The 13,523-nt window shown below is 45.8% G+C and overlaps 1 protein-coding gene across 2 annotated transcripts in view; it reads left to right on the top strand.

Annotated features, from left to right (window-relative positions):
• LOC138511112 (zinc finger protein 615-like) overlaps nucleotides 1-5,998 on the top strand; it is a 110,623-nt gene extending 104,625 nt beyond the window's left edge. For both annotated transcript variants that reach the window (XM_069626595.1, XM_069626596.1), the window contains one exon: nucleotides 3,213-5,998. In XM_069626595.1, the coding sequence (XP_069482696.1) occupies nucleotides 3,667-5,340 (1,674 nt within the window). In that variant the 5' untranslated portion in view covers nucleotides 3,213-3,666 and the 3' untranslated portion in view covers nucleotides 5,341-5,998. The remainder of the gene's footprint in view (nucleotides 1-3,212) is intronic.
• The last annotated feature ends 7,525 nt before the right edge of the window (nucleotides 5,999-13,523 follow it).

Consider the following 13,523-nt stretch of genomic DNA (forward strand, 5'->3'; position numbering starts at 1 on the left):
TTAGTGTTGGCAGCAAGGATAGTGGAGATATCCTCAGTGAAGGAGGCGATAGGTCCTGGTGGCCTGTAGATGAGGTGCATTGATGCAATGTGGTTGGGCGAGATGGGTAATTTGACTGATAACAATTCAGCAGAGGGGATCTGCGAGTGCGGAGTAGGTCTGAGCCCAAGGGAGCTTTTGAAGATTATGCCACCTTTGGATTGGTTGGTACTCCTATCACATCTAATGATGGCATAGTTGTCTGGTATAGGCAAGTCTCAGTAGGTTATAATGTCAACACTGCCCAAGCCTTGAGCATGAGATAATTCCCAGGGCACCACAGGTCACATTGGCCTAGCGAGCAAGTCTCAATAGGTTATCATGGCAACACTGCCATGATAACCTACTGCCCAAGCCTCGAGCATGAGATTGCTCTCAGGGCACCACAGGTCACATTAGAATAGCGAGCAAGTCTCAATAGCTTACAACACTGCCCAATCCTCGAGCATGAGATTGCTCTCAGGACACCACCGGCCACAGTGGACTAGCAAGTAGTAAGGCTTTCATTAGGCTTTTCTCGCAGAGCTGGACGGTGCCTGCAGAGAAGGCTCCAGAAATGACATCACAGCTTAAATATTGCTTCCCTTTAGACACCGGGTGAAACTGGAGAGGAGGAATGGTTGTGAATCTGTGTTGGCAGAATGACATCTGTAAAACAAGCATCTGGGGTTAAATGTCAACTTGCCTCCTTTCCAATCATAGGATCCCTATATCCCCCAAGAATTGACAAATATTAAATTAACAGATTGCCTGTTGGAAGTAATGGATTCAGTTGTGTTTGAAATGAGTATGTGAGAAAGCTTCTTTCATTTTGGTAGTACATTGAATGAACATTAAAATGGGTTTGTATATTGCTCTTCATGCTGGAGTCCAGTCTCTAAGCGTGGGACCGGGTTTTGAACCCCTGTTGCTCTGCGTTGTTTTCCCTTCCAAGTTGTTGGATATTAGCAATGATGGGGCGCCATCCCCACTAGATACTAAAGATGTGATGAGAGCAGTTCTCAGGGTGACATTTAGTGAGTTCTTGGTCACAGCACAGAGGGCGCAGGGGCACGCTGAGATTGAACGTATTCTTGGGCACAGCACAGAGGGTACAGGGGCACACTGAGATTGAACGTATTCTTGGGCACAGCACAGAGGGTGCAGGGGCACGCTGAGATTGAAGCTATTCTTGGGCACAGCACAGAGGGTACAGTGGCACGCTGAGATTGAACCTATTCTAGGGCACAGCACAGGGGGTGCAGGGGCACGCTGAGATTGAACGTATTCTTGGGCACAGCACAGAGAGTACAGTGGCATGCTGAGATTGAACCTGTTCTTGGTCACAGCACAGAGGGCGCAGGGGCACGCTGAGATTGAACCTATTCTTGGGCACAGCACAGAGAGTACAGTGGCACGCTGAGATTGAACCTATTCTTGGGCACAGCACAGAGGGTGCAGGGGCACGCTGAGATTGAAGCTATTCTTGGGCACAGCACAGGGGGTGCAGGGGCACGCTGAGATTGAACCTATTCTAGGGCACAGCACAGGAGGTGCAGGGGCACACTGAGATTGAACCTATTCTAGGGCACAGCACAGGGGGTGCAGGGGCACGCTGAGATTGAACCTGTTCTTGGGCACAGCACAGGGGGTGCAGGGGCACGCTGAGATTGAACCTGTTCTTGGGCACAGCACAGGGGGTGCAGGGGCACGCTGAGATTGAACCTATTCTTGGGCACAGCACAGGGGGTGCAGGGGCACGCTGAGATTGAAGCTATTCTTGGGCACAGCAAAGGGGGTGCAGGGGCACGCTGAGATTGAAGCTATTCTTGGGCACAGCACAGGGGGTGCAGGGGCACGCTGAGATTGAACCTATTCTTGGGCACAGCACAGGGGGTGCAGGGGCACGCTGAGATTGAAGCTATTCTTGGGCACAGCACAGGGGGTGCAGGGGCACTCTGAGATTGAAGCTATTCTTGGGCACAGCACAGGGGGTGCAGGGGCACGCTGAGATTGAACCTATTCTTGGGCACAGCACAGGGGGTGCAGGGGCACGCTGAGATTGAACCTATTCTAGGGCACAGCACAGGGGGGGCAGGGGCACGCTGATCTTGAAAGTAGGGTCCATTTATCAGAATCCACAAAAAGACAGGCTTTGGGACACTGGCAAGTGACAGAACCATTTGCACACACCCCTTAACAGTAAGACTGCATGTGTGTCCCCCTCCTGAGATTTAACCTGTGGTATTTTGTACAGGGCAATACAAGTGGTACCCCTTGGGCCAATTAACTTTATTACATGGCAATAGGGCATTTGTATAAACAATTAGGAAGTCAAATGGGACAATAGAGGGAAGTTGGGGGGAGTCTCCCATACACTTTACCTCATTCTATCGGTCTCTGGCATAAGCTTGTTCTTTCTGTGAATCCGAAAGGAAGGGGGATGTGTTTCGAGATTATCTGTTTAAAGTCAATGTTTAAATGCAGTGTAGCAGGGCCTGTGCCATTCACACTATGGGATGAAACTGGTGCTTTTTCTTTCAATCTCAGTTCAGTCCTTGCTTCCTCAATAGTGCTGGCATAGATTTGTGTTTGCCCGCATGAAATGAGGTCATCGGTAATTGCACAATAGAGTTCTCAAATGTGTCATATTGGTGAATAACTGCTGACCTAGGCTCAAACACCTGCCTTTATAATTTGTACATGGAAATGGGGCGCTTTATGGCACTAGTTTAGTCATTTAGAATGATGATTATATATACACTTAAAATGTTTGGCACCCACTCTGTTTTTTTTTTCTCTTTCACTCTTGGATGCTAAAACGTTCTAAATAAGTATAAATTGCACTATTCCTACTGCAAATCACTATTCCTACTGCAAATCACTATTCCTACTGCAAATCACCTCTATCGCGTTTAAGGTTCTCATTGGAGCACCACTAATCTGCCACCTATCAGGGTGCCTCATTACTATGTGAGTAATCTACTAATGCACATCACTATTACTGAGCACCATTGCACTATTACTGAGCACCATTGCACTATTACTGAGAGCCATTGCACTATTACTGAGTCATTGCACTATTACTGAGCGCCATTGCACTATTACTGAGAACCATTCTGCATGTTACATGTGATGCCTGCGATTATGAACGTGTTGAAACTAATAACGTACTTCTCATTTTCCTTCAATAGGTGACTGATGGCCCAGAAAAGTCAACGACAGTGATTGTTAAATTTGTGGACTAATGAAGTGGAAAGCCTGAAACCAGCATTACAGACTAACTTACACAATAGGGTTTGATAATGATAGCACCGGTGCTTTATGTGCAGTGAGACGAGGCCTTTTATTTTGCCTATTATTCCGGAGAGAACACATATGAGCGCTAGTCTATATACATTCTGAATGTAAGTCTAGTTGCTTTAAAGAATTATTTGGAAACACCCATAAAATCTAATTACTAACAGCATCCATGCACTGAATATTTTAACAGCTTCAGTCAGAGAAAACGCGTGTTTGTCACCAGAAATGATCTACATACGAGAAAGCTCACCTGTGCCCTGAATTTGATGAACGGATCAGTGGAAAAGGGCCTTTTATTAAGTGCCTGTCAAAATACACTGGCAAGAAACCATACACGTGCTTACCATGTCGAGAATGTTACCATCTCAAAAACAAACGTATTGCCCACATGAGGACATAGGTAAACATCCTCATCAGTGCACTGAATTTGAGAATAATGTACATTTGCCTGATACACTTATCTGCCAACAAGTACATACAGGCCAGAAACCTGATGTGTGTATTGACTGTGGTAAAGGGTTTGCTCAGAAGGGCGATCTTATTAACCACCAGAGAACCCATACAGGTGAGAAACCACATGAGTGCACTGAATGTGGGAAAGGGTTCGCTGCTATGGGAAATCTTGCTATCCACCTGAGAACACATACAGGTGAGAGACCCCATGAGTGCCCTGAATGTGGGAAAGGGTTTGCTCAGAAGGGGGCTCTTATTAACCACCAGAGAACACATACAGGTGAGAAACCACATGAGTGCACAGAATGTGGGAGAGGGTTTGCTCAGAAGTGGGCTCTTATTAACCACCAGAGTACCCATACAGGTGAGAAATTACATGAGTGCACTGAATGTGGGAAAGGGTTTGCTCAGAAGGGGGCTCTTATTAACCACCAGAGAACACATACAGGCGAGAAATTACATGAGTGCACTGAATGTGGGAAAGGGTTTGCTCAGAAGGGGGCTCTTATTAACCACCAGAGTACCCATACAGGTGAGAAATTACATGAGTGCACTGAATGTGGGAAAGGGTTTGCTCAGAAGGGGGCTCTTATTAACCACCAGAGAACACATACAGGCGAGAAACCCCATGAGTGCACTGAATGTGGGAAAGGGTTTGCTCGGTTGGGAAAGCTCACTATCCACCAGAGAACACATACAGGCGAGAAACCCCATGAGTGCAGTGAATGTGGGAAAGGGTTTTCTCAGAAGGGAAGTCTTACTATCCACCAGAGAACACATACAAGTGAGAAACCTCATGTGTGCACTGAATGTGGGAAAGCGTTTGCTCGGAAGGGAGCGCTCACTAACCACCAGATGACACATACAGGTGAGAAACCTCATGAGTGCACTGCATGTGGGAAAGAATTTGCTCATAAGGGTACACTCACTATCCACCAGAGAACACATACAGGTGTGAAACCTCATGTGTGCACTGAATGTGGGAAAGGGTTTTCTCAGAAGGGAGTGCTCACTATGCACCAGAGAACACATTCAGGTGAGAAACCTCATGTGTGCACTGAATGTGGGAAAGGGTTTTCTCAGAAGGGACAACTTACTATCCACCTGAGAACACATACAGGTGAGAAACCTCATGAGTGCATTGAATATGGGACAGGGTTTTCTGTGAAGGGAGCGCTAGCCCGTCACCAGATAACACATACAGGTGTGAAACCTCATGTGTGCACTGAATGTGGGAAAGGGTTTTCTCAGAAGGGAGTGCTCACTATCCACCAGAGAACACATTCAGGTGAGAAACCTTATGAGTGCACTGAATGTGGGAAAGGGTTTGCTGAGAAGAGAATTCTGGTTATCCACCACAGAACACACACAGGTGAGAAACCTCACAAGTGCAGTGAATGTGGGAAAGGGTTTGCTGTGAAGAAAAATCTTGCCATCCACCATAGAACACATACAGGGGTGAAACCTCATGTGTGCAGTGAATGCGGAAAAAGCTTCAGTCGGAACAGTAACCTCATTGGGCACCAGAGCAAACATAAACCTCTGTATCCATTTCAGTCTCCTTAATAGGGAAACACTTCAGGATGATACTATCCGCCAGGAGAAAGGACACGTAGGTGGTGAATCCTCATCTGCAATGGAAGCTTCAGAGAGGAGACGGTGCTTCTTCAATGGGACTGAGTTTGGCAATTGTAGTTTATTACACTATTGCCTATCTCTAGGGAAACACTGTTCTCCCCAGGATCCCCCTCTAGTGTATTACACTAGTCTCCATCTCTAGTGGAACACTCTTCTCCTTGTGAGCCACTCTAGTGTATTACACTATTGCCTATTTCTAGAGGAACACTCTTCCCCTCAGGATCCCATCTAGTGTATTATGTTATTGCCTATATCTATTGGAATAATCTTTTCCTCTGGACCCCCTCTAGTGTATTACACTATTGCTTATCTCTATTAGAACACTCATCTCCTCAGGATCACCTCTAGTGTATTACACGTTTGCCTATCTCTAGTGAAAAACCCTTCTCGTCGAATCCCAGTGATTTGGCCGAAGCCAAAATTATCGTGGCTGAAATGACCGAAACCAAAGTGTTTGAATAACTAAAAGTTTGAACACTTTGTTTTCGAACATTACAGCCGCGATAATTCACAAACACCCACACACACACACACCCCCCACATACCCCCAAACACCCCCACACACACACCACCCCTACACACACACCCAAACACCCCCCCACACACCCCTAAACACCCCCCCCCCACACACCCCTAAACACCCCCCCCCAAACACACACAAACCCCACTTACCTTCATCTTCACGCTGGTTCCTGCAGCGCCAGTTCCCTTTCACTTCTGTGAAAGGGAACCAGCGCTGCAGGCTCCTTTTTTTTTTTTTTTTAACAGAAGGCTGCGGGGGTGTCCCGCAGCCCCCGCTCACTATACCATGAAGTATAGTGAGCGGGGCAATGTGGGGGACACCCCCGCAGCCCCTGCTTCCGTACTTTTTTTTTTTACAAGGATGGCTGCCCCCGCTCACTATACCATAAAGTATAGTGAGCGGGGGAATACGGGGGACACCCCTGCAGCCCCCGTTTTTATTAAATGCTACCACCAAAGGATCGAACTTTTGGTGTTCGATCCTTTGGTGGTAGCATTTTTCAAACTTTTGGTCATTTCAACTTTTTTTTTTTTAGCATTTCAACCTAAACCTTCTCCTCAGGACCCCCCTCTATTTTATTACACTATTGCCTATATCTAGTGGAGCACTGTTCTCCTCAGGACCCCTGCTAGTGTATTACACTATTGCCTATCTATATTGGAGCATGCAAGATTACTAGATAGAAGGTTCGAGCTGGAGCATAAAATTGTCTCAGGCACCAATGAAAAAGTGGCCCACAGTTGCAAATGGTTATTCATTCCTTTTATGACACTGTTTGAATAGTACCCAAGGTTTTCTTTTTTTATAAAATGTGATTTTTTTTTTGTTTTTTTATTGTTTTATTGGTTACATTTCTTTTCAACCTTTAACAAAAGAAAGAAGATCCAAGTCCTTTTCCCCAGCCCCCCCATCGTTATGCTTAATGTTTTAATGTGTGTCCGTCCTCTCCAGATTCCACGTTTCCGTCCTTTAGTCCCTTTAGGATCGATTCTATGAATCTTAGGGCTTCTAGGGTGGGGCCGATTTTGTGCACCATCATGATTCGTTCCCAGTATTCCTCAGCCGTTGTTTCATTTATGTTGACCACCCATTCGCCTAAATATAGGCTCCTTTGGGCGCTTAATTCTGGACAAAAAAACAGCCAATGTTCCACTGTTTCCAACATCTCCTGGTCATTACAGAAACGGCATCTTGCGTCTTCCACTAGAATTTGTTTCCTTATCCATTGGACCTCTCTTGTTGGCAGGATGTTTAATCTGCATCTCATCAATAGGGCCCTATATTTTGAAGAGGGAAATCGACGCAGATAAGGGGGAGGTTCGTTCAATGCCCTTCGTCCCCACGTAAGGTTATGGCAGTTTGTGTTCTGCATTTTCCGATTATCCGTGGAGTTCCAGTCTTTTTCCCGCATGTTTTTCTTCGCTTTCTCAGGGTTTTCTTTTAGCGTTGCAATTTTGATGTGGTGATATTGCAATATTTTAAGACAGTTCTGTTTCCAAGCCTCAAAATGGAAGTCTTTCTTTTTTACCTCTTTTTTGGCTAGCAATTCGAATGGGATGGACGGCTTATCAAGGATACACTTCCGGTATAAGGAGAGGGTCTTCCACAGGACCGTTGACTCCATCGATTGCAGTCTTAGTTCGTGTCTTATTGTCGAGACAGGGAGGCAATTCGGGAGCCTGAGTACCCTTCTCCAGAAAAAAGCCTCTAGCACATCCCATGTTTTCCAATGGAGATTTAGCAGGGATTCTGCTCCGTATGTTAAGCTTGCCACTACCTTTTGTTTGTAAAATGTGATTACTGGCAGCATTGAGAAGGATCCGTAACGTTGGTGGAGAGCTCGAGCTTGGTTAGTTAGTTTTATCAGCTTTGATTTGATGGAGTCTAATTGCCCTTGCTCATTGATGTTCTTATTGATTAGTACCCCTAGGTAGACTGTTGAGTCCACTATTTCCAGTGAGTGGTTGTCCAATGACCAGATGAATCCCTTTTTCTGTTTATTGGCTCTGGATCCACGCGCCGACTGCATTATTTAAGATCATGGATTTTTTTACATTGACCTTCAGGTGATTTTGATTTAAGTAGGACTTAAATTCCACAATTCGCCTTTGCAGACCTAAGGGGGTTTGATCCACGAATACAACGTCGTCTGCATACACCATCCATGAGAGGGCTTCGTCCTGAAATACTGGAGGAAATGCACGGATTTGGTCCTGGGATCCTTTCATATCTGCTAAGTACAGAATGAACAGGAAAGGTGCCAGTGCACACCCTTGCTTTATGCCCTTAGATGTCGGTATTTTCTCTGTCAGATCTCCTTGTTTTGTGACAACTATCTGAACTGAAGTGTTGGTATATAGTTCCTGAATTGCCTCAAGCAGATCCTGCGGACAGTTCCACTTTCTTAATTTGGCCCATAGGAGTTCTCTGCAGATCCCATCGAAGGCCTGTTCCAGGTCGACGAAGCCCAGGTATATTTTCCTCTTTTGTTCTAATGGTCGTAGCTGGAGTATATTCAGGATTAATAGATTCAATGATGTTCCCACGCTGCTCATGAATGCCGTTTGTCTCTTATCGAGAATCCCTGTCTTTATTGCCCAATTTTTCAGATCTCTCAGCAGAATGGAACAGAACAATTTTCCTATACAGTCGAGTAGGGCGACAGGCCTATAGTTCCTCGGGTTGTTACGATTTCCTTTCTTATATTTAGGTACTACTAGGGCCTCCTTCCAGGATTGGGGTATTGATCTTGTTCTTAAGATTTGCTGGACTAATATTAAGATGAAATCTGCCCACTCTTCCTTGTTTTCCTTGAGCATACAGTTAGAGATGCCGTCCGGGCCAGCCGCTCGAGATGAACTAAACTTTTGTATCCTTATTAGGATATCTTCCCGTTCAATGTCAATTGACCATTCGTTTCCTGATCTTTGCTCGGTCTTAATAGGGTCTTTCTCCTGAAAGAGATCTGTATAGAACTTCACCCAATCCTCCTTTGACACATTACTAGATGTCAATGCGGTCTGGAGTTCTCCCCCTTTATTGATTATCTCCCATAAGGACCTTGAGTTAGACGTGGTTATTGCTGCCATCATTTTTTCAGCATCTAATTGTGCTCTCCACATCCTGGTGGATTTTAGCCAGTTTTTATAAGCCTGTTTGCAGAGTCTTACGAGTTCCTCTTTATTAGTGAGGGAGCTTTTCCACAGACGCCTCAATTCTGTACGGTGTTCCCTTCGTTTCACCACCAAGATTTTGTTGTGTGCATGTTTCCTTATCACCGCTTGTTTTTTGTTAGGGCCGATCTTAATCTCAAATTCCTTCAAAAGACAACCATAGTCCACTGTGTCTTGGTTTTCTTCAACGTTATGTTTCAGTCGCTCTACTACTAGGGGAATAGAGCTCGCTTTTATTTTTAGCCTTGTGCGTCCGCCCGATAACACCAATTCGGGAAAGTTTCGGTACTTCGGCTCTTCCGTCTTCCAGAGAAGTTCAGTTTCAAGCAGGGCATGGTCACTAACCATCTGATGGACTACTTTGAAGGAGTTTATCCAGGGTAAGGTGTTTCTGGCAACGAAACAGTAGTCAAGGCAAGCAGCCCTCGAGTTTGCTGTCCAGGTGTTTGATCCTGGGAGGTCCCCTACTGTTTGACCGTTCAACATAGACATCTCCCTGGTGTCCATTTCTGCGAGCCAGAGTTTTTCGTTAGGCGGCAGAGTCTGTCTTCTTTTCAGCAGTCCCTTTTCATCCAGCAGTTTAATATTTAGGTCCCCGCATAAAATGATCAATTGGCCCTCATCCTCTAACATTGCTGCATCAATAGCCCTCATTATCTCCACTAGATATTTACTTGTGGCTATTTCTGAGGGGTTCCAATATGTGTTTATTAGAAGGAGTCTCCTTTCATTTCTACCTCTGTTTTTCACCACTTTGAGTATCTGTAGAAACGGGTTCGGGGTTTGATGTTCTAGTGCTTGCAATTGACAGTCCTCCTTCACTAGGGTTACCAGCCCTGCCCGAGGTCTTCCTAAGGGTCCTTTCTGTGCCAGATTTATGTAGACTTGATAGCCTTCACACACCGGAGTTCTTCTGATCTAGCTCTCTTGTATACAAATGAATTCATATTTCACTAGGAAATTACTCTCCCCCGAGTAGAGATGTCCAAAACCCTGTGTGTTCCATGATGCCAATAGAGGTTTAATTCCTTTTCCACTGCAATTAGTCTATTGTCTCTTTTTTTGTGGTATGATGGTGGGGTTGGTTCTTGTTTCCACTTCTTTCAGTCTCTGAGTACCGATTCCTGTCCCCTTTTCCCTCTGATTTGAATGATCAATCGTGTATCTCAGTTTTGTTAATTGACCCTCTGTGGCCTTTCGGTAGATATTTATATTGCTCGTTAAATCTGAGCAACGATCCCTTGTAACCTCCTGATGTTGTCTGGCACTTGACTTTTGTTTTGACCCTCCTTCCTGCCTTGTGTTCGCGGCTTTCCTTTCAAAGGTTTTCATTATTTTTTCCACCCTCACTGTAGGAGGTCTGACGGTCTTTATCTCTCGTTGATCACTTTTTCTTCCTGGGTCATCGAGTCTGTATCCCCAGGACTCAAGGTTGTACCTTACCCCCCACAGACTTTTTCAATTTGCTTGTCCTCAGATGTAGTAGGACCACATCCGGCTTTTTTTCATTGATAAACTCGACTATTGCCACATCGTCACTATGGACTCTCAAGGTTGATGGTAGGTCTTTAAATAGTGCCATCACCCTAGCACTGTTCAGCACTATCCGTTTACTGTCACTCCACATCCGTTCCAGTCTCAATGTATGAAATTGACCATGCTTACCCCCAGTCTCCCGTTCATCTCCTTGCTGGCTTACTTTTGTTTTCTTTTCTCGATTCCTATGTCTCGGAGTTTTTCTCTCTTTCGAATAACGCCGATTGACTGGGCTTGTTTGGAGTCTTTCATTTCGCCTGACTTCCAGCTGCTTTAATAACTCTGGGTTTTTTGTTGTGTTATTAGGGCTCCTTTTCCTGTCCATTATAGTTAATCGAGGCTCTTTGGCTATGATGTCTCTCTTCTTTTCTTTACTATCATTAAATCTTTCGTCACAATATTCGTGGTGAGATTTCGCTCTCCCATTGGATCTGTTTCCTTGGTACCTGTCCCTTTTCTTCCTTTGCAGGCTTTCTCGAGAGTCACACCGCCTATGAGATCTGTTTTCTTGGTACCTTTTCCCTGGGCTTCTTTTCTCATTTCGATGCTCCTCTTTCAGACAGTTGGTACCTTTAGATCTTTGGTTGTCCACTTCATAGTTTGTTATTTTTAAGTTGGGTTTCTTTTTCCTTTGATCTTCGGGTTTTCTCGTTTCTTTTCTCCATTGGGGCAGAGTCTAAATGGTTGTCTATTGCTTGCCATTCAGATAAGCTGATGTTGTCCCACAGCTCATCCTCTTTGAGTTCTTCAGCTGTTTCTATGAGGTCACCCAAGCAGACACTTGTATCAGAATCTTTTTCATTCTGTTTGATCGCTGGTTTCCCCTTTGATGGTCCTGACAAGCTTAGTTCTCTCCTTGGCTTCTTAGGTAGGGGCTCCTCCCTCTCCTCAATAGGCAATTTGATATTCCTCAAGAATGCTCTGGATCCATTTGCTTTACGCTTTTGAGCTTGATTTTTTGCTTTCTTTTGACTTGTTCCTTTCTTGCCATGGGAAGGATCTTCTGGGCACACGCTCCTTTTTTCTGCTTGATGCGGAGGTTCTTTGAAAATCGCATACGTTGATTTCTTTTCCTCGTCGTCTATTATCAATAGGCAGTCTGAGTTATTGGGTCTAGTTGTCTTTAAGCCCTTCCCTAATATTAGGGGGCCGCCTGTTTTTTCCTTTGCATTGATCACTTCAGGGTTTTTCCCCCTCGACACTTCCGAGTCCTGGTCCCTTTTCAGAGTTTCGTTTCGGATCTATTTTCAAGGAGGACTGCTGATTTTGCTTCCTTATCCACTTATGATCCTCAAGAATGGCTTCCATCAAGAGTTGCTTATCGTTGGATTCCTGGCGCGCCAGTTCGCATAGGCGATTTTGCCACTGGTGTGACAGGTCAGACTCTTTTTGCAATCTCATATCCAGTTGCTTCCCCCATTCCTTCCTCAGTTTTTAATGCTAAGGTGTGTAGTAGCTGCAAGTTTTCGTTCATGGACTCATAAAGCTTCAAGAAGGGGGCAAGTGTGATGTTTAAAGATGCCATCATCACATTCTGAATATGAGCCATGTCGTCCCTTTTTCCCTTGCAGAATAGATCGCTTATTTTTTCCATGGAAATGTCATCAATACTCATAGGCTGTGTCATTTTCAACGGCCCCTGCAGACCTTTGCTTCTGTAATCCGTTTGTCTGGGACCTGTATTTTGCTGTGAATTTCCCCCTCTTTGTGAGATATTTGCATCCAGTTGGTCTGTCAGGTCCACCTCATCATCAAGCGCTGCCAGTTTATCCTTAATGAATGATAGACTTCTCCTTTTCTCCCTTACTATTTTATCAGTAATGTTTGAAATGTCCAGGATTAATTTTGCAGCAAGGTTTGAGTTACTAAGCGTTTCATGGATCGTGCCGTTGCAACCACTTTGGGGGAGAAGGGTCGGCAAGTGGCCATTCCTCTGTTCCCTGCGATCTCCCAGACTTGGGTCCGAGACATTCAAAGGGTTTGAGTCCAACATTCTCTGCCCCTCATTTGGTCGTGGGGATTCCCCCCAGCTGGGTAGTATGCTCTGGGTGGCCGCTTTTTTTCTGGGGCATCTCTTTCTCAGTAATAGAGGGTACTGTGATCGCCCCCTTCAGAGTTGGTGTTTTATCCCGAGGGATTACTGCCTCCCCTGCTTTGGGACAGGCAACTCCTGTTCCTGATGCGTCTTTTTGGTCGACCCCCCCCTCCTCTGCTGTTATTGGGTCATATGTTTCGACCCCTTCCCCCCCGCACTCCCAGCGCCTTCTCTAGTGGAGCCTCCCGCTCTGATTGTTCAATAGTCAGATTCTCCTCGATTATGTCGGGCATTTCCCCAACAAATTCTTCCCCGCTCAGCGTCTTCGAATGGATGGGCTCATTCGGGGCCTCATCAGTCTCCTGGACCCTCTGGGGGCTTATCTTGTCACCCTGTTCGTTTGGCAGAGTTAACTGGGTTTGCCCCTTCCTGGCCCTTTTCCACTCCAGGAGGGCTCTGATCTTGGGCGACTCTAACCCCGCTAGTAATTTGGACTAGTTCTCCATCTTCAGGTGCTACGACCGTTGGGGCGGGTTCTTCCCTGGCCATTTCAACCGCAAGGTGCTGGTCCTGCTCTGGGACTATTTCTTTCGGGAAGGCCAGTCAGCTTTGTATCCAAGGCAACATGCCTTTATTGAGGCCTCCCGTAGTTGGTGATTGGCCCACAGCAGGAACCGGATAGGAAGCAACCCGCTGCCTTACCTGTTGTCGGGGTTTCACCCTTTCTTCCGCCCCTGGATCTGAGGTGTCACTTTTCAGGCGTCCCATCGTGCAGCTCCTCTCTATTTGCACCAGGAGAGAGGGGAAACTCAATCTCCTGGTCGGGTGCTCCTCTCCGCCGCAC

Source organism: Ambystoma mexicanum, chromosome 6p, assembly GCF_040938575.1.
Source record: "Ambystoma mexicanum isolate Mex_15411 chromosome 6p, UKY_AmexF1_1, whole genome shotgun sequence".
NCBI classification, from domain to species: Eukaryota; Metazoa; Chordata; class Amphibia; order Caudata; family Ambystomatidae; genus Ambystoma; species Ambystoma mexicanum.